This window comes from Gekko japonicus, unplaced genomic scaffold, assembly GCF_001447785.1.
Source record: "Gekko japonicus isolate JY-2015 unplaced genomic scaffold, Gekko_japonicus_V1.1 scaffold1290, whole genome shotgun sequence".
Taxonomy (NCBI): Eukaryota; Metazoa; Chordata; class Lepidosauria; order Squamata; family Gekkonidae; genus Gekko; species Gekko japonicus.
The window spans coordinates 107437-128188 of NW_015164223.1; the positions used below are offsets into that span (position 1 = coordinate 107437).

Below are 20752 nucleotides of genomic sequence, written 5' to 3' on the forward strand. Positions count from 1 at the left end.
TTCCTTCCTTCCTTCCTTTTCCCTGTCCTTCCCTCCTTCCCTCCTTCCCTCCTTCCCTCCTGTATTCTCTGCCTTTCTATGCCATCAGGACCCAGACTGGCTTGTGTTGTTCTCTCCTGCTCCATTTTATTCTCACAACAACCCTCTGAGGTAGGTTAGGCTGAGAGTGTGTATCTGGCTCAAGGTCACTCAGCCAACTTCTGTGAACAGTGGGGATTCAAGCCCGGGTCTCTCAGAACCTGCTCCGAAACGCTAACCACTATACCAGGCAGCCTTCCATTAAGCTTGAATATCTTGGAGCTTGCATGTAGAAGCCCTGTATGTATCTAGAAATAATGGCCTCTTGGGTCAAAGTATTTTAGTAGGTTTTATTTCTTAACACATCTGCTGTTCCCACACATACTCCTTGTGGCCCCAACCATAAACCTTCCATGATAAACCATTGCCCTATAAATACCTGGGTTCCTAACGACCACCTTTCGTATCAAAAGTCCATTATGTTTCCTAGGAGGAGTCAGAGAGAACTTAGAAACTGGATTCTAATATTTCACATTTATGGGTTGTAAAAGAGTTCTGAAGTATTCACTGCCGGATTAATGTTGTGTGTGTGTACTGCTGAAATTGTCAGCGTTTTATTAAAGCACCCGAATAATGTGTAGACTCTTTGTGCTGTTTTTTACTAACGTTATCAATAAACTGGCAATTTGTTATACGGCCAAAAAAACCCACCAAAAAGCCCCAAACCCCAATGTAGCTGATGTTCACTCTAACAACAAAGACAGATGTTGCTAATTAAGAGTGCATTAAAAAACAGTTAATACTGATACACCATTAAAGCCATATGATAATGAGACTTAAATCTTTAATCTGAAGGATCCATAAAGTTGGGCATATGTGAATCTTGCTACACTTGTGATGTACAAAAACTAATTGTTTGTGTGCGAAATCGTACAGGATATAGAGAGTCCCTTTTATTATGCATACTGGACTATTTAATAGTGCTTCAGTGCAAGTGAGTTGATCTTATTTATTTCTCTCTCTCTTTTTCTTTAGCAAACATTCCATACCCCAAGTCTTGGAGATGAAGAGTTTGAAATTCCACCCATAACGCCACCTCCTGAGCTAGATTCCACCAATCTAGGAATGGCAGACATACTCCTACCTTTCCAAGGCTTAAGTGACCAGTTAGTCATGCAGGGGAATGAATTCACTCCCCAGTTTCCGCCACAGAGCTTGGACCTTCCCTCCATTACGATATCGCGAAACCTGCTAGAGCAAGATGGCGTCATCCAAAGCAATGGGCTGCATATGGTAGGAACTGTTCTTCCTTCTTTTCACAGCAGTGTCTTATTACAGTGGAGACTTTTATTTATTTCTGTTTACTGTATTTATCATCCGCATTTCTCTCGGAGACTCAAACCTGATTACACGGTGTAAATCGATAACAGCCCATACGAAGAGATGCCTAATAAGCACAGGGTAGGTTGATACAGTATCGAATGAGTAATGTACTCAGACTAGGTTTATGGGAATCCAAATGTGCATAGGATGTTATCCATGAGACAGAATGAGGCTATAATGACGAAAAATGGTGTTTGATGAGTAGGAAAAATAATAGCAGGGTAATACGTACAGCAAACTGATATGTCCTATATGCACGCATGTAAGTGCTTCAAGTCACAACCAATTTATGGTGACCCCAGCAAGAGGCTCTCAAGGGCTGTGAAAAGAGAGTTGGTTTGCCATTGCCTTCTTCTGCAGAGTCTTCCTTGGTGGTCTCCCATCCAAGTACCGACCTCAGCAAGGGGCTTTCAAGGCAACTGAGAAGCAGAGTTGGTTTGCCATTGCCTTCTTCTGCAGAGTCTTCCTTGGTGGTCTCCCATCCAAGTACCGGCCTCAGCAAGGGGCTTTCAAGGCAAGTGAGAAGCAGAGTTGGTTTGCCATTGCCTTCTTCTGCAGAGCCTTCCTTGGTGGTCTCCCATCCAAGTACTGACCCTGCTGAGCTTCCGAGATCTGACAAGATCAGGCTATGCTGTGCTGCCTTCCCTCCCCGATACATCTTATACACAGTGGTATAATCCACTGTCTCGTTCTGTCCTGAACTATTTTAAAACAGAGTTCCTCCATTCTAAGCCCGTTGAAGTCAGTGGGCAGTGATAGTATTGTAAACCGGTACAAACATGGGCTTGCTTTGATGCTGTTAAGTACGAGGCTCAGCATAGCTAGTGAACAGTGAATCAGCTTTATTAACAAAGTCAGAAGAAATCAAAAACGAGACAAAAACATAGAGCAACAGGCTCTCTTTTAAACATTCCAGGCTTAGGTAGCCACGCCCACCAATTCAGTTAACAACCAATCACTATTTACAGATAAGGTCCAATCAGAGTGCCTCCCTCCAGAATCTTGCGCAGCTCTGATTGGTCTATTTACAATCCTAGTTCAGAACTCACGTTTAACATAGTTTTCAATACACAACAGATGCTGTATTTACACCTATTCCCTTCCAGCAAATATAGGAAAGCAGCCATTGAGTGATGTCGTTCACCCTGAACTACATGCATGTTGGTTGTCCTAAGATCTTGCAACATCGAGCCATTTTGATATAATGAATCTCTCTTAGTACTGTGGCATCCAGCTGATGCTCCTTGTTTTCAACAAGATGAAGGCACTTCTAGATGTTTGGAATGAGCCCTTAATATAAGAACATAAGAGACGCCAATGTTGGATCAGGCCAAAGGCCCATCCAGTCCAACACTCTGTGTCACACAGTGACCAGAAATACCAAGTGCCATCAGGAAGTCCACCAGTGACTTCCAGGTGGTAGCTATGGCCAAGCAGGCCGCTGCCAGCAAAATCAAGGTAAGAGTGTTGTTAATGATTATTTAAAAACAAATAAAATATATTTTTTAAAAAAGGAGGTCCAGCAGTGGGGCCAGGACACTAGAAGCCCTCCCACATTTGCTCCCCCCCAAGCACCAAGAAGACAGAGCATCACTTGCCCCACTATACCTTGTGGGCTAATAGCCACTGATGGACCTCTGCTCCATATGCTTATCTAATTCCCTTTTGAAGCCGTCCATGCTTGTAGCCGCCACCACTTCCTGTGGCAGTGAATTCCAAGTGTTAATCACTCTTTGGGTGAAAAAGTACTAACCCGACTGCTCAGCAATTTCATTAAGTGCCCACGAGTTCTCGTATTGTGAGAAAGGGAGAAAAGTACCTCTTTCTCGACCTGCTCTTTCCCATGCATAATCTTATAAACCTCGATCATGTTACCCCTCAGTCATCGTTTCTCCAAGCTAAAGAGCCCTAAGCGCTTTAACCTTTCCTCATAGGGAAAGTGTTCCAACCCTTTTATCATTCGAGTTGCCCTTTTCTGCACTTTTTCCAAAGCTATAATATCCTTTTTAAAGTGTGGTGACCAGAACTGCACACAGTATTCCAAATGAGGTTGCACCATTGATTTATATAGGGGCATTATGATATTGGCTGATCTGTTTTCAATACCCTTCCTAATAATCCCCAGCATAGCATTGGCCTTCTTTATTGCAGTCACACACTGTCTCGACATTTTCAGTGAGTTATCTACTACAACTCCAAGATCTCTCTCTTGATCAGCCTCTGCCAGTTCAGACCCCATCAATGTGTATTTATATTTAGGATTTTTGGCTCCAATGTGCATCACCTTGCACTTGGCCACATTGAACCCCATTTGCCATGTTGACACCCACTTGCCCATCCTTGACAGATCCCTTTGGAGTGCCTCACAATCCTCACTGGTTTTCACCACCCTGAACAACTTCGTATCATCCGGAAATTTAGCCACTTCACTGCTTACTCCCAACTCCAAATCATTAATGAATAAGTTAAATATAGCTATTGCTTCCTTGTAACTCCTTTTAAAAAATTATTTGGCCTTGTATCTGCTTATACTGGAAAACATTAAATGTTGGGGAGAAGGGGAAGCATTGCAGACTTTAGATTTAGTGGAAACGGAGAAGGAACATTCTTCATAGCATCAAATCCCTGCTAGTTCATTTGGACACCAGCCAATAGACTTTGTTTGTAATGTATATTATCTGTCCGCAATGTTGTGACATCTTGTATCGCCCAGTTACTTTGGTGTTCCTTGAAATTTCATTGGGGCCCGCAACAACTCCAAAGTGCACAGGTTCCATTTTTGTTGTTAAAAGAGTTTTCTGAATCTCAAGGGATGCCAAAGTATCCTGAAAATATAATAGCTACGGGCAATCCACGCGTAATATTATGCACATCAGAACTGTTCTAGAGCACAGCAGATGAGTTGTGTTTATGAGACGTTCGTCATCAAGCTAACCCTGCTTCAAGACTACCTGAAAGTCAAAAAACGTGATGGCAAATGAAGTTCAAGTTGGAGAGGTTTTCTTGAGGTTTCAGGAAAGGACAGCTTGGGACCAGGGTACCTGAAGGATTTTCTCCTCCCATGCTATCCAACCCGCCAGTGAAGATCTGCCTCCAAAGCCGTGCTCTCTGATCTTTTCAGATATGAGCAGGGGTCATTTCGTAGAAAAAGAGATGCAGGAACTCATTAGCATAACTCATTTGCATATGCCACACCCCCTGACATCACCGGAAGCGTGTCAGAAGGCAACATCCACCGCTCAGGCTCCACTGGACTGTTTTGGATTGTTATCTATTGGAGTGCGGGGGGGGGGACATGCAGATCTGTCCTCACAGAGGAGGGAGAGCTTGTACTTGAATAAAACTTGGTCTTAAAGGTGCCACTGGACTGTTTTGGATTGCTTGCTATGAGGGGGGGGGGACACGCAGATCTGCCCTTACAGAGGAGGGAGAGCTTGTGCCTGAAGGCAGGCTAGGAGGGGGGGGGCTCTGCAACTTACCTGGCTGCTTCTTGCTCTCATGGCCCAACTGAGGACTGCTGGCAGCAGTGGGGCGGGGCTTATTGCAAGTGCCCGCCCCCCCGGGCTCCTTACTGCCGGAGCTCCGCTCCTGTGCGCTCCCGCAGGAAATGGCCCCTGGATATGAGACACCTGGTGACTAGAGGCAGGATATTTTTTGTGGTGGCACCTTGCTTTTGGAACACCCTCCCACCTGAGGTTCGCCTGGCACCTACTTTACTGTTGTTGAGGCACCATGCTAAAACATCTTTCTACCTAGGCTTTTACTTAGGGATTTTTTTTTTCTTTCCAACATTTTTACTGGTCTACTTCTGGTCTGAGCATTGTTTTATGGGTAGGTTTATGCTGCTTATGTTCCAGGCTTGTTTTAATGGCTTGTTGTGTTTATATTGCTGGAGTTGGGGAGAGTACAATATTTTTGTTTGCCATCAACCAGCTGATGGATTTCAAGCCACATGATTAAAAAACTTTCGCGCAACTTTCTTGATGATTTCATATAGAACACCTGTGTGCTGCTTCAGTGGAGCTTCATTAAGGCAATTTCACACAAGTTTTGCATTTTCTGCACCTCAAGAATAATGCTTGCAGTTGCATGGTGGTGGGAAATACATCTGGCTCCCTGCTCCCCAAATTCCTCCAACACATATTTAGAATTGTGACCCTCAAGGCAGCATCTCATGTAGATGATGAAACATGTTCTTCTATCATAAAGTTAACTGTCTGAAACCATCTTTGTTTGCAGAGCTTGTCCCTCCTTCGTAGCCTAGTAATGTAACATTACTAAAATAGTTCCTAGTCTTTTCCCCCCCTGCAGAATAAAAGAGTTTTTCTTTAGCTCGTTTTCCCTTGTGCACTCAGGTCAGCTTTAAGTAAGGTAGCTGGCAACCAATGTTCCCTCTAAGCTGTGGAGTCTTGTGAGCAAAAATGCTACTTTGTGAGCTACTGGCATTAAAGTTGTGAGCAAGTGATTTGACTACTGAATAAATTAGTTTGCTCTGGATCCATCCTTCCTGAACTAAAACAAAAATCTGTGAGCCGGAGGCTAAAAAACTGTGAGCTAGCTCACACTCACTCAGCTTAGAGGGAACACTGCTGGCAACCAGTGGGAGTTGGGGGGGGGCATGGGGGTGCCATCAGGCAATGGTGTGATATCACTTCCGAGGAAAACCCAGAAGTGATGTCACACCTTTCTAGGAATTGCTGGAAACTCTGTAGTAAAACCATAGAATTTCTGGCGATTCCTAGAGCAGGGTTTTCCCCAGAAGTGATGTCACCTCGTTAGTCAGCAACTTTGTTTATACATTAGATTTCTCCCACCAGCCACAGGAGTGGCAACAGGAAACTGGCAGGTCTAGTTTTAAGGAAGCTGTAAATCCAAAAGAAAGGGCAAGCCCTAATATTTTGTCCTTGGGTGGGGTAGACGCTGGAGGGATATTGATGTGAAAATCTCTCCCAAATTCTCTCTCTGATTCCTCATTCCTCTCTCAGATTGTCCCATTCTCAATGTCTGATTTTAGTCCTGACAAAGAGGAATAGGAAATGTCAGACATTATTCATGGGAAATTTGCACTTTATTAAACTGGTAAATATTTATTAATAACAGAATCCATCTTTACGTTGTACATTTCATGAATTACTGTACCTTAAAGCCATAAAAATGTTATTGCCGTAATACAAGAAAATGTAAAAAAAGCATTTTAACTATGAAATTTCATTTCATGGTCAATTGGGCTTACGATATCGGAAAGAACTAAATACAAGGCCGTAAAATAATTACGATATCCATCTACACTCATAGAACAATGTCTTTATAAAGTAGTGTTCAGCTTGTCAGCATTTATTATACCTGTGTTGGCAACATACTAATCAATATTGATGGACAGCTGCTAGACATTTAAAGAGGCTAGGAATGCTTTCCTCAAAGAAAACCATTCTAGAAAAGATAACTTTTTTTTAAAAAAGAGAGGGGCATATACACCACTGAGAAACACCACTGTGTTGGATAGTTTCACTGCAAACGATGGCCATTTTAATTGGTTCTGTGGGTTGAGTCTGCCGAAATGTCCAGTCGAATTTCACCTTGAAGAAATGTCATGAAATTTTCAAGCACGAATACAGAAGAAATGAAATGTACTGGGGCAGAGCTATGATTAATACAGTAGTGTGTCTTTGGCTTTGTTCTGAGCTGCACCTGACATGTTCACCGATAAACTTGAATGCAAAATCGCCAGAGGCCACGGGTAAAAATAGGTTGCACCGAGGTTCCCCTACGGTTCCCTCGGGGTGCAGAGCTGGCCAGCTACATAATAGTACTTTTTTGCAGGCTTCTCTTAGATTTGCTGTAGGAAGACCACTGGAATAATAAATAAGACTCTGCATTCCATTTCTGACTTTGGAGAGCTACATTTTTTCAGTTCGTTCCAAAGTACAAGCAGAGCCGTTATTAAAAATGACTGAGCTGATGGATTAACAGTGCTCCTTTCTAGTTCCAAAAAAGAAGGGCGCTGTTGATGGATGGGGTTGGATTCGGTACCTCTCAGCCTCTGTATTGCTTCTGTTTAAAGAAAGAGTGACAATTTGTCACATTGTTAATTAGCCTCATTATTATTGATGGGGAGACAAAACAAAATTTATCTTAGTTTTTAAGTACACAGTAGTACTATAGGGCTTTCCCTTTCCACTTCCAATAGATAATGACAATGGGCAAGAAAGAGTTTTTTAAAAAGGAAGAGTGCAGTATGATTAGCACTTGCATTTTAATAATATGCTAATTTTGGTTGTGTATTTTTTTTAAGTTAACATTTTTGCATGTATTACTGCAAGGAAAATAGACTGAGTTTGAGTCTGAATCCAGATAGCACCTGGGATTTAAGGTGTGGCGTGGATGCGTGTGCGCGGGCGCACGCATGCACAAACAGATGGAAATCAATTGCCACACGCCTTCCAAAGTCATTACAGACTAAAGCACAGTTGACTGTTTAGATGATCACCCGAGAAATTATTTTAATCTACAAAAGACGGCAATTCTATAGAGCAGCAACTTGGTGCTCGGTAGGGTTCCGTCTTTTTATTCCTCCCTCTCTCTCCCTCTCTCTCCCTCTCTCTCTCTCTCTTTCCCCCCTTCTTCCCTCACTCCCCTCTCTCTCTCTCTTTCTCCCCTTCTTCCCTCACTCCCCTCTTTAAACATCTCTCTATAATCTGCCCAGCCTGCTGAGTGCGGCTGACATCAGTAGTACATCAATTTCAGAAAGTGGATTATTTTTACTAGACAGCTATTGTGACATATTGGGTCAGTCATAAATGAAAGATATTCATGCAAGCATGCAATACTTGTAATGAAGTCTCACTCTGACCTTCTGTATGATTGATTCTGTAATTTAGTTTTCTCAGGCACTGCCTGAAATGAAATGAAATCATGTTGAACAAGTTTTGAATACCCACAGTGCACCAGGAGAAGAAAAATCTGTAGCCCCAGAGGCTTGAGAAAGGAGCAGCTGTACGATTTATCTCCGTGCTATTATAGCCTTTGCCAGCATTCAACATTTTCTCTCTCTCTCTCTCTCTTTTTTCTTATTTGGCTTAAGTACTTAATTCTGCAGGTAGCTGTAAATGGGAAAATAAAATGCTGTTCAGATTTAAAATGACAGGACAGGAGTATGTGCGAGGGACTGATAAAATATCTTGAATAGAACTGACCTTTCATGTAGCAGAAAGTTACTGGGGAATTCATCCTAATAATTACCATATAGATTATTTTTATTTCTTCCCAGCAATGAAACATTTCAGAGAGCACTGGGGCTGATTGAATGAAAATTGAACTTGTTAACATTCTTTTCAGCTCAGCCTGTTGTACATAACAGAAGGTTAGCTTTGATGAATTTCGAAATTCCCTTTCTGATATCTAAGGAACAGACGGTAAAATAATTGCCTCTTTTCAGTCTGCATTTACTTTTTCTCCCCCCCTTTTCTTTTATTATTAAAAAAAAATTACCTCCGGGTCTTTACAAAGATGCACTTTTTTTGGCAGGGGGAGGTGGGGGCCAATTTTTTCCTCCTGTATTCATACAAGCTTGATTTTAGGGTAATTTTTTAAAAAAACATTGCAACACTGTTTCATTCAAAATTATAGATGAGATTTGATCTTCGGGGAGGGGGAGGGGATTAGAGCCCGGGACCTTCTTAGTCAGGTTGCCAAGCTCCAGGTGGGGACTGGAGATGTCCCGGAGTTAAAACTGATCTCCAGACCACATGTATTATTAATTAATTTATTTAAAACATTTATTCCATTTCTCCTGCATGGAATGGCTGCTTTGGAAGGTGAACTGTATGGCATTATACCCTACTGAGAGCCAGTTTGGCGTAGTGGTTAGGAGCGCAGACTATAATCTGGGAGAACCGGGTTTGATTCCCCACACCTCCACATGCAGCTGCTGGTGTGACCTTGGGTAAATTACAAGTTTCCTCAGAGCTGTTCTCTCAAGGGTAGTCCTCGAGAGAGCTCTCTCAGCCCCACCTACCTCACGAGGTATCTGGGGAGGGGAAGGGGAAGGGGTTTGTAAGGCGCTCTGAGACTCCGAGTGAAGGGCGGGGTATAAATCCAATCTCCTCCTCCTGAGGCCCCTCCCCTCCCTAAACCCCACTCTCCCAGGTTCCGCCTTAAAATCTCCAGGTATTTCTGAACCTGGAGTTGGTAACCCTACTTATGGAAGCCTATGGAAGGGGCTTTTACTAGACTAGGAGAATCTCTGATGTTATTTTAATGAATTGAGGAGCTGCGTTCCATGCAGTATCACAAGCTAATCTTGACATTTCCCCCAGTTTCGGAAGCAGAGAGCCACGTGTCTTGTGGGGGAGAGGCCACTGTCCGTGGGAAAAACAGTCCACAAAACTGTTTTAATAGCTCTCTGGACTCCAGTTGATACAGTTACGAAACAGTGGCTGGAGCTGAGGTAGGACGGCCAATCTCCAGATGAGGACTGGAGGCCTCCTGGAATTACGGCTGATCTTCAGAGTATGCAAACCGCTTATTTATTTATCTAAAACATTTCTTCCGCTTCTCCTGGAGGAAATGGCTGCTTTGGGAGACGAACTGCATGGCATTATGCTCTACAGGGTTCCTCCCCTCCCTAAACGCCACCCTCCCAGGCATCACCCTCGGACCCAGTGTTCCCTCTAAGCTGAGTTAGGGTGAGCCAGCTCCCCGTTTTTTAGCCTCCGGCTCACACCTTTTTGCCTTAGCTCAGATAGGAGGGCTCCGGAGCAAACTAATTTGTGCTGCAGCCAAATTGCTCGCTCACAACTTGAATGCCAGCAGCTCACAAAGGAGAATTTTTGCTCACAAGACTCCACAGCTTAGTGGGAACATTGCTCAGACCTCCAGGTATTGCTGAACCCAGAGTCGACAGTCCTAACCTGCTATAAGACCACTCCTAAGACTGTTATTTACTGTTATTTTTTTTAATCCTGCTTTTCTATCATGGCTCTCACGCATGCTAAATAATGCCCCTTCAGCAACGGTTTGCAAGTGGATTTGGCCATTTCACACACTAAAATCCAGTTGCAAAGTGCACTGAAAGTGGATTATTTAGTAGAAGAAGAAGAAAAAGAGATTGGATGTATACCCCGCCCTTCACTACCCAAAGGTGTCTCAGAGCGGTTTACAAACTCCTTTCCCTTCCCATCCCCACAACAGACACCCTGTGAGGTAGGTGGGGCTGAGAGAGCTCTTGACAGAAACTGTTCTTGACAGAAACATCCAATCTCTTCTTCCTCTTCTTCTTCTGCTTATGGTGACAATAAGAATACAGTGGTAGGCATCAGAAACTGGCCAGGATGAAGAAGAAGAAGAAGAAGAAGAAGAAGAAGAAGAGATTGGATTTATACCCCGCCCTTCACTACCCAAAGGTGTCTCAGAGCGGTTTACAAACTCCTTTCCCTTCCCATCCCCACAACAGACACCCTGTGAGGTAGGTGGGGCTGAGAGAGCTCTTGACAGAAACTGCTCTTTTTTCAACTTTCATCACAACTATGGCTTGCCCAAGGTCATCCAGCCAGATGCAAGTGGAGGAGTGGGGAATCAAACCCGGCTCTCCCAGATTAGAGTCCGCGCACTTCACCGCTACACCAAACTGGCTCTCAGTACGTGTGAAAGCGCCCTATGTGATCTCCCAAAGCATTCATCAAACATAACCATTCAATTTTTTTAAAAAAATGGAAAAAAGACACACTCATCTCAATGTACAAATTAAAGCTGTAACGTAAACAGACCCGTGAAAAGTCACACAGGTGGGAGAGACCAAGGACGGCAGAAAAGAATTTTACAGTGTTGCACTCGAAAACCGAACAAAAGGATCAAGAACAAGATCTAAGCAAACAAAAAAGCCCATCTCTTGGAAATTACTTCCTTAGAACTGGTAAGGGGTGTGTGTGGAGAACTGTTAGCATTCCCCACTTCCAGGAGGTGGCTGGTGATCCCCTGAGATTACAACTGGTCTCCAGGCGACAGACAACAGTTCCCCTGAAGAAAATGGCCGCTTTGGAAGGCGGACTCTATGGCATTATGCTCCATTGAAGACCCTGTCCTCTTCAGGCTGCATCCCCCAAATCTCCAGGTGTTTCCCAACCCTAAACTGGCAACCCTAGGCCACTGTTGAGTTTATGTTAATGCATTTTTTTTCGTCTGTTTTCCTCTCCCGGCTTTCTGTCATGGGGCATTTAAGTTATCTGCCGTGTGTCAATCTGTATTACCTGCATAATAGCAGTTAATTTTTAAGAACTGTGTTGTTGTCACAAAGATACGGTCAAATAAAGCAAGTCCTGTACATATTTAAAACTAGGGGTTAAATGAATGAATCAATCAATTAGTGTTTATCCGGTATAACACCAGCACAAGTCAATTACAATCAATCAATCACCTCAGTATGTCAGGACAAAAGAAAGATACTAATGAGATTTATAAAATATCAACTATTTAAATAAAAACTATTTAGTGATTACAGAATTGCTAAAACTCTAAATTTCTACAATATTCTAATAGCAGTTGAATAAGTTATCTCGGGGTTGTACAATTCTACTCTGCATCCCCTGGACCTTCTAGATTATTTCTAAGATTCTTCTATATGTGTAACACGTTTTCTTTTGTTTTTTGAGCTATTGCTAGAAATTTAGCACAGTTCATTATGAGCTACGGAACAGGATCAAATAATATTCCTACTTATCTCCTTGTCTTAATAACTGTGATACCTCTGTATGATAGGATGAATAATCTTTACTCTGATGGTTTCATACAATACACAGTGGAGTAGAATACGTTCAATTGTTTTCAACTTTTCCTTTAGGGGTTAAACGTTGATGTTTACTGCTTCCAAACTCTTCTTTTAAGTTTCTGATAAAGTAGGGTTGCCAACTTTGGGTTACGGAATACCCAGAGAATTGAGGATGGGGCCTAGGACAGTGGGGTTTTGGGAGGAGGGAGCTTGGCAGGATATAATGCCGTGCAGTCCAAAGTAGCCATTTTCTCCAGAAGTGGAATGAATGTTTTAAATGAACGAATAAATAAGTGATATATGTAGTGTGATCCTGACCTGGATAACCCAGGCTAGCACGATCTCGTCAGATCTCGGAAGCTAAGCAGGGTCGGTCCTGGCTAGTATCTGGATTAGGGTTGCCAAGTCTGGGTTGGAAAATACCTGGAGACTTTGGGGGTGGAGCCAGGAGAGCGCGTGGTTTGGGGAGGAGAGAGGCCTCAACATAATACAATGCCATAGAGTCCACCCTTCAAAGCATCCATTTTCTCCAGGGGAGCTAATCTCTGTCGGCTGGGGATCAGTTGTAAAAGCGGGAGATCCCCAGGCCCCACCTGGAGGCTGGCAACCCTAATCTGGATGGGAGACCACCAAGGAATACCAGGGTCATGACATGGAGGCAGGCAATGGCAAACCACCTCTGGAACGTCTCTTGCCTTGAACACCCTCATGAGGCCACCATAAGTCAGCGGTGACTCGGCGGCCCTTTCTGCCACCACCTTGTGCAATCTGGAGACCAGTTGTAATCCCAAGAGATCACCAGTCTGTCAGCTACGCTGCCATGGGGGTGGGGAGGTTGGTTGTCTTCTAATTGCCTTTGCATTCCTTCTGTGCTTCTTTGCTGCTACAACGCTCATCTCTAAGTAGTGCAGGTGGAGATGTTCACCTGGGGGTTTACAATCACAAATAGACGAGCATCTATGATAGCTCACCATAAAGGACCCAATCCAAGTGCTGTACAAAACATGAATTATTATTCAAAAAATATATCTTTCTCCATAGTTTTCTTCAAACATTCCTTCTAATTAGTAGTTGTAGATTTTCCGGGCTGTATAGCTGTGGTCTTGACCACGGCCATACAACCCGGAAAATCTACAACAACTAATGAACTCTGGCCCTGAAGGCCTTCGACAGCATATTCCTCGTACTGTTTTTGTATGAAGAAAACTATGGAGAAAGATATATATTTTTGAATAGTAATTCATGTTTTGTACAGCACTTGGATTGGGTCCTTCATAGTGACACACCTGGGGGTTGGCAAACACGGGATGAAGTGATGAATGGGAAATGGCCAACTATTATAAAACTGAATTTCTTTTTCTTTTTTTGGCCCCCCGAGGGGGATTTTTTTTTAATTTGCATTTTCTATAAACTACAAAAAACTACAACTAAAGATTTCAATCTTTCAATCTAAAACTGAATTTCAATTTGGACTAATTTCGTTTTAGGAACTGCGCACCCATAACGTATGCCTTTAATTTCCTTTCACAAAACTTGCATGCTTTATTTTTGATATGCACTTGGAAAGGCGGGGGGCGGGAGAGAGAGAGTCTAGTGTTGTGATTACCACCATGTTATGATGTCGCTTAATGTATCACAAATAAAACAGTTATTTCATGGTTCATTAATGTGTTTAGTGTCTGGAACCCTTTATTAAAAGAGGCCTTTGTAGTTATGAAAATGTTGATGGCGATCGTTAAAAAGTGTCTGTGTGGGTGGGGGGGAAATCCTAATTACTGAATGCAGCCATTTGCGCGAATCTAAGAGCAGTGTTTTCTCACCTGAGGAACTGCTTACCAACTCAATTTATATCACTCAAACCCTGGTCGATCACATTTAAAACAGGACGCAAGCAAGAATATTATTTAGCCTGGTCCGTTTAAGGAATAGCTCTGTCTGCTTTAGGCTTAATTTCCCACAGTCCTCCTTGACTCGGATAGGGTTGCCAGCTCTGGGCTGGGAAACACCTGGAGATTTGGGGGTGAAGACTGGGGAGGGCGTGGTTTGTGGAGGGCGTGGTTTGTGGAGGGGAGGGACCTCAGCAGGGTATAATGTCATAGAGTCCACCTGCCAGCACAGCCATTTTCTTGAGGGAGACTGATTTTGATTGTCTGGAGATCAGTTTTAATAGCGGGAGACCTCCGGGGGGGCCCTGCAGATCGGCAACCCTATTGACTCAGCAGACTTTAATCCAGCTTCGGCTTCTCCACTGTATCTTCACTTTTGGGAATGGAGGTATATGGCTACAGATGTGAGGCCTAAACTAAGTTTTTATTATTTTCCATTCTTTCCTGCCTTTCACTCATTTGAGGTTGGGTGTATGATCTGTCTATTCTCCTGTAGTCTTGCTCTTCCCACCCCCAATATCCCAAAGTCATATAAGAACATAAGAAGAGGCCAGTGGTCCAGTGGTAGTCCAGCATCTGCTGTAGCCAATTAGATGCTCTGGGGCACTCAGAAGGAGGGGCCGAGAGGCTGAAAGCGATCCCTGTTATTGTTGCCCTGGCATTGTTATTCAGAGGTATACTCTTAATTAGGGATGGGCACAACCCGGCTGACAAACAGAAGTTTGTCACAAATTTTGGGTGGTTCATGTTTCATGAAGCAGTGTTCGTAAACTGAAGAACTGCCACAAACTTTCACAAATTTTGATGCAGTTTGTGGCAGTTTGTGAAGAGCAGACAGCAGGGATTTAAACCCCTGCTTTCTGCTGGTCTTCACGAAAAACATGTTTAGTTTAAATGGCTGGGAGCCATTTGATTCCCCTGCTTTCTGTGGCTTTTCACAGGGAACAGAAAGCAGGGGTTTAAACTTTAAATGGCTCTTGAACCCATATGAACTGGTTCAGGTCACGAAACAAAATGTGGCTTGTGCCCATCCCTACTCTTAATTTGTTGGAATAAGGGGCAGCAACTTCTGCCATTTCACCCCCTTTCTTATTGCAGACCCCCACTTTGCCACTGGTACCCTCCTTGAGAACTTGTTGCCCCCCTCAGGATCAAATATGGGCTCAGTGCATTACAACAGGAGAAGGACATGGGAAATTCCCATTCCAAAATGTCCATGGATGGTTGGCTATGCTCCAGTGAGCATCTATTTTTTTTTCTTCTTCTCTGAACTGGGTGCGTCATTTATTTGTTGCGTGTTGTTGGTTTAACGAGAAGCTGTGAGCTGGCATGGCCTGGTGTTGAAGAGCACTGATTGTGAAGTGCAGATGCCCAGTTCAGATCCCAGCTCAGTCATGCACTAACCAGAGAACTTTCTCTAGATAAACAAACAAACAAAAATGACATGTCCTCTTCTTGGCCTCCTTGACAGCTGTAGGGCAGGTCTTTGGAAACTCAGAGGCTGAATCAGAAAATGGAACCCACCATTGCATTTTGGAAAGGACCTTGGTGACAGGCGGTGTTACCTCTAAGCTGAGTTAGTGTGAGGTAGCTCAGTTTTTTTAGCCTCTGGCTCACACCTTTTTTGTCATAGCTCAGGCAGGATGGCTCCAGAGCAAACTAATTCATGCAGTAGCCAAATCGCTCACTCAGAACTGTAATGGCAGTAGCTCATAAAGTAGAATTTTTGCTCACAAGGCTCCATAGCTTAGAGGGAGCATTGGCCAGATAACTGTGCACCTATCCTGTACTACATCTGCATCTGGATGGCCCAGGTTAGCACCATCTCATAAGTTCTCAGAAGCTAAGCAGGGTCAGTCATGGCTGGTACCAGTGCTCCTTCTAAGCTGTGGAGTCTTGTGAACAAAAGTTCTACTCTGTGAGCAACTGGCATTAAAGTCGCGAGCAAGCAATCTGGCTGCTGCCTAAATTAGTTTGCTCTGGAGCCCTCCTTCCTGAGCGAAGACAAAAATGTGTGAGCCGGAGGCTAAAAAATAGTGAGCTAGCTCACACTAACTCATCTTAGAGGGAACACTGGTCGGTACTTAGCTGCGGGACTATTATGGAATTCCCGGATTGGTACACAGAGCCAGGCAATGGCACAACACTTCTGAACGTCTTTTTCCCTGGATAGCCCAAGTTAGTCTAACCTTGTCAGATCTCAGAAGCTAGGCAGGGCCGGCCCTGATTTGTACTTTGATGGGAAACCACCAAAGAAAGCCAAAGTTGCTACTTACGCAGAAGCAGGCAGTGGCAGATCACCTCTGTTCTCTCACCTTGAAAACATAAGAACATAAGAGAAGCCAGTGTTGGATCAGGCCAATGGCCCATCCAGTCCAACACTCTGTCACACAGTGGCCAGAAACACCAGGTGCCATCAGGAGGTCCATCAGTGGGGCCAGGAAACCCATGGGGTCTCCTCAAGTCAGCTGTGATCTGGCGGCAATTCCCACCGCCATCCTGTTCTGCGTTGTCCCATTTCTGAAGACATAGCTTGTTATCCAGTCCCTGTTGTCGGCTTCTGCATTTTGAGTGAATGCTCATTTGGACTTTCACTGTAATATTTTCCGAAGTGGGGAGGCTGTAAAGGAAACAATGACTGTGAGCTGGAAAACCAGTGAGCAGTTCCGTTGTCTCCGGGCCCTTGAGGTGACTCCTGTCTTGCCCCCTGTCTATTATGCAGCAATTTCAATCTTCAGTACTCTAGAGGAAGAGAGGGGTTTCTTTTAATTTATTTTTTAAAAAGCATTGACCCCCAGGTATGCACAGAGAGAGAGAGAGAGCCGTTCCCAAAATATCATGCTGACATTTGGAGAGGTCGGACTCTTGTAGGCAATTTCATTCAGGGCCAAATATTGGTTTGCCCCACTCCTAGGTGCAGGAGAAAGGGTCAAAGGGAAGCAATTGCTGATGTGCTTGCCAGCCGCAGAACCACGCGAGAGTCAAACACTCTGAAAGCGTGGAAGACATGCTGAGATGTGCGCGTTGAGGTCAAAGAGGGTTTTATTTCTTTTTTTTTATCTTCCGATCTGCAGGTGTTGTTATGCTTCAGCTTTCCAGTGATAAATCAGTTGAACTGAGTCGCATTCTACAATTAGATTTAGTCAGGTATTGGGGTTGGGGGGGGGAAACAAATCGACATTGCCCTGGAATCTGAAAAGAGGTTCATTCAAAACCAGCACACAAGACACGCTGGTTCAGAAATAACTTAAAGCCCGTAGCAAATAAATTGAGGCTGCCTCTTGTGCATTTTTTGTCGCCTTAAACTTTTAAAGTGAAAACCCGACAGGTTATCACACGATTGCCCAGAAAACGTATTCTTCAGTCCCTTATAGTTTGGTGTGGAGAGCCAGTTTGGTGTAGTGGTTAAGTGCGTGGACTCTAATCGGGGAGAACCGGGTTTGATTCCCCCACTCCTCCATCTGCACCTGCTGATGTGACCTTGGGTCAGTCACAAGCTCTGGCCCAGCTGTTCCTGAAAGAGCAGTTTGTGTCAGAGCTCTCTCAGCCCCACCCACCTCACAGGGTGTCTGTTATGGGGAGGGAAAGGGAAAGGAGTTTGTAAGCCGCTCTGAGACTCCAAGTGAAGGGCGGGGTATAAATCCAATCTCTTCTTCTTCTTCTTCTTCTTGTATAGGATTGCATGGCCAAGGTCCTTCAAGAGCCTCTGTTTCCATAGCCAAATAAGGTTTACACAGATTTAAGTCCCATGCTAGTCTGTGGGGCTTACTCCCATGAAAGCGCCCTTAGGATCGCAGCTTATATGAATATAAAAATTCTACACATTTTAAGTTACATCCAGTGTTCCCTCTAAGCTGAGTCGGTGTGAGCTAGCTCACAGTTTTTTAGCCTCCAGCTCACACATTCCTATCTTAGCTCAGGAAGGAGGGCTCCAGAGCAAACTAATTTATGCAGTAGCCAAGTGGCTCGCTCACAACTTTAATGCCAGTAGCTCACAAAGAAGAATTTTTGCTCACAAGAATCCACAGCTTAGAGGGAGCATTGGTTACATCCCCCACCCCCAATTAGGGCTGTCTGGTTCATCCATGTGCCCAGCATTCCTAAGGGTGCACATGCTTGTGTTAGCACATGAGAACTGCAGGCATCGTCACAGCTAGGTCTTGGGATCTGTGAGGTCAGAGCTGTAGGTCGGAGCCTAAATCAGTGTGTGCCCTGATCTGGATATCCCAGGCTGGCCTGATCGCATCAGATCGCATAAGCTAAGCAGGATCAACCCTGGTAAATAGTTGGATGGGAGATCGCAAGGAAGTCCAGGGTTGCTATGCAAAGCCAGGCAATAGCAATCCACCTCTGAACATCTATTGCCTTGAAGGCCCCATAAGGTCGCCAGCCCCCCCTCCAGTTAGGGATCCCAAGTCCCCCCGAGGGACGGGGAAACCCCCGCCCCAGAGGCCTGTTCCCCGGTGCTGCCGGATCGGGCCCTGGGGGGAACTCCACCCCCAACGTGCGCGTCACCTGGAAGTGACGCGACCACGCCGGGCATGCTGGGGGCAGGGCCACGGACATCCAAGGGAAAACTCTATGGTTTTCCGTTTTATGGCCGTGCCCCCGCCCCCAGCGTGCCTGGCGTCCTCCCGTCACTTCTGGGTGATGTGCGTGCGGCACACGCACCAGACACCAGCCGGGAGCCCCCCACTTGCGGCGAAAATCAACTTGGCAACCCTACCTCCAGTGGAGATGGGTGTCCACCGTCACAAGGCCCCTCCGCCCACTGCCAATCAGCGAGCTGGTGGGGGGACTTATCAGGAGAGAGAGGGAGGCCCAGGCAATATTGCCAGTAACGTGGCGACATCACTTCCGGTGCCCACCAGAAGTGATGTTGTCATGTCAGCAACGTCTGGGTATTTGGGCAAAAACTCTATGGCAGAAGCCATTTTAACCATAGAGTTTCTGCCTGAATATCAGAGTGTCACCATGACATCGCCTGGGCCTTCCTTCCATTCCCGGTAAAGAGTTGTGGAGCGGGGCGCGACTTGACGGCAAAAAAAAAAAGAGATGGCCTTCCCTAAAAATTGAGTCCCAAATTGTTGCCCTGTTTCCTTCTGGCAAGACAGAAACACAAAATAGCAGCCAGTAAGACAGATCAGGACTGGGAAAGTACAGAGCATGGCGACGACACCGCTGTATGTTTTGTTTTATTGGACATTGCTGCGGGAAAGGAGGAAGCGGAATTTCAATGCATAATTCCACTCGCACTGGCTTGTTGTGAGGCAAAAGAAGTAAGCCGCCTTTTGTTTCCTGGAAGAAGAATAAAGCTTTCTCTTCTAAATGTTCTTGATAAGTAGGGCCCCCAAATGGGGAAGACACAGCTACTGTGGGGCCCAGGCTGGGATGCGAAGTCCATTGCCGTGGTAGGGCCTGTTTCTTTTTCTTCTTCTTCTTTTTCTTTTTGAAAATAAATGTTTATTTCAACACAACAAAAATACATCTCCTCATGTTTTTCCACAATATAGCCACTCAGCAAAATATCAACAAAGATTACAGGTTACCTAATTCCCATGCAGCCCGAACTTATTTTACTTGATCTGGTCAGATTCTCATATACCAAAAATCAAACAAGACTTAATTTCAGTTTTATTAATGGCTGCAAAGGTTGTCATAGCCAACAGTTGCAAATCCTCTAATAAATTATTAATGTCCTCATGGCGTTTGAAAGTTTGGGAGTACTATGCCATGGATAAAATATCAGAGGTAGTAGTTAATTCCAATTCAATGTGATAGGGCCTGTTTCTGACATTCCAGAAATAAAATTTTGTTTTTCTAGATTCAAGATATTCTATGTACAGGGAGTGGGACTCATACGGCAAACATGTACGGGGCCAAGATAGGGTTGCCAGCTCTGGGTTAGGAAATTCTGGGAGCTTTTTGGGGTGGAGGCTAGGGAGGGCGGGGTTTGGAGAGGGGAGAGATCTCAGGAGGGTATAATGCCCCAGAGTCCACCCTCAAAAGCAGCCATTTTCTCCAGGGGAACTTGATCTTGGTTGTCTGGGAATTAGTTGTAATTCTGGGAGATTTCCAGGCCGAGAGGAAATGATACAGACGTATTACAAAGCAGAGTTACACCCCTCCAAGTCCACTGAAGTCAGCAGCCTTCGAAAGGTGCAACTCTGCTTAGCATCACACTGCCAAAGAGGTGGGACCTGGGGATCCCCCGGAATTACAGCTCATCTCCAGACTACAGAACTCAGTTCCCCAGGAGAAAATGGATGCTTTGGAGGGTGGACTGTATGGCACGGTACCCCACTGAGGTCCCTGCCCTCCCCAGGGCTCCACTCCCAAATCTCCAGGAGTTTCCCAACTTGATGTTGGCAACTTTACCCCCACCCAACCTCCCACCAGTGGCCAGAGGGGACCTGACAACCCTATGAGGAGGTGCCTGTTGAATTCAGTAGGCCATACATACCATGGGTCCATGCCTTCTAGGGTTGCCAGGTCCCCCGGGGGGGGGGGAACCCCGCTCGAGAGGCCCATTCCCCGCTGGGCCAATCTGGACCGGCAGGGGGAACCCCACCCCCAAAGTCTGAGATGTGTGCGGCATGAAGACGCTACCCGGAGGTAATGTCATCACGTCAGGCATGTTACTGGGGGACACTCTATCATTCGATGAATGATTGTGGCCCCGCCCCCAATGTGCCTGACGCGA

The 20752-nt window shown here is 44.9% G+C and overlaps 1 protein-coding gene across 1 annotated transcript in view; it reads left to right on the plus strand.

Moving 5' to 3' along the window:
• The window catches only part of TOX3 (TOX high mobility group box family member 3), a 57821-nt gene that overhangs the window by 15240 nt on the left and 21829 nt on the right, over positions 1-20752 (plus strand). Inside the window, exon 4 of the mRNA XM_015408546.1 lies at positions 1054-1311. Coding sequence (XP_015264032.1) covers positions 1054-1311 — 258 coding nt within the window. The remainder of the gene's footprint in view (positions 1-1053; positions 1312-20752) is intronic.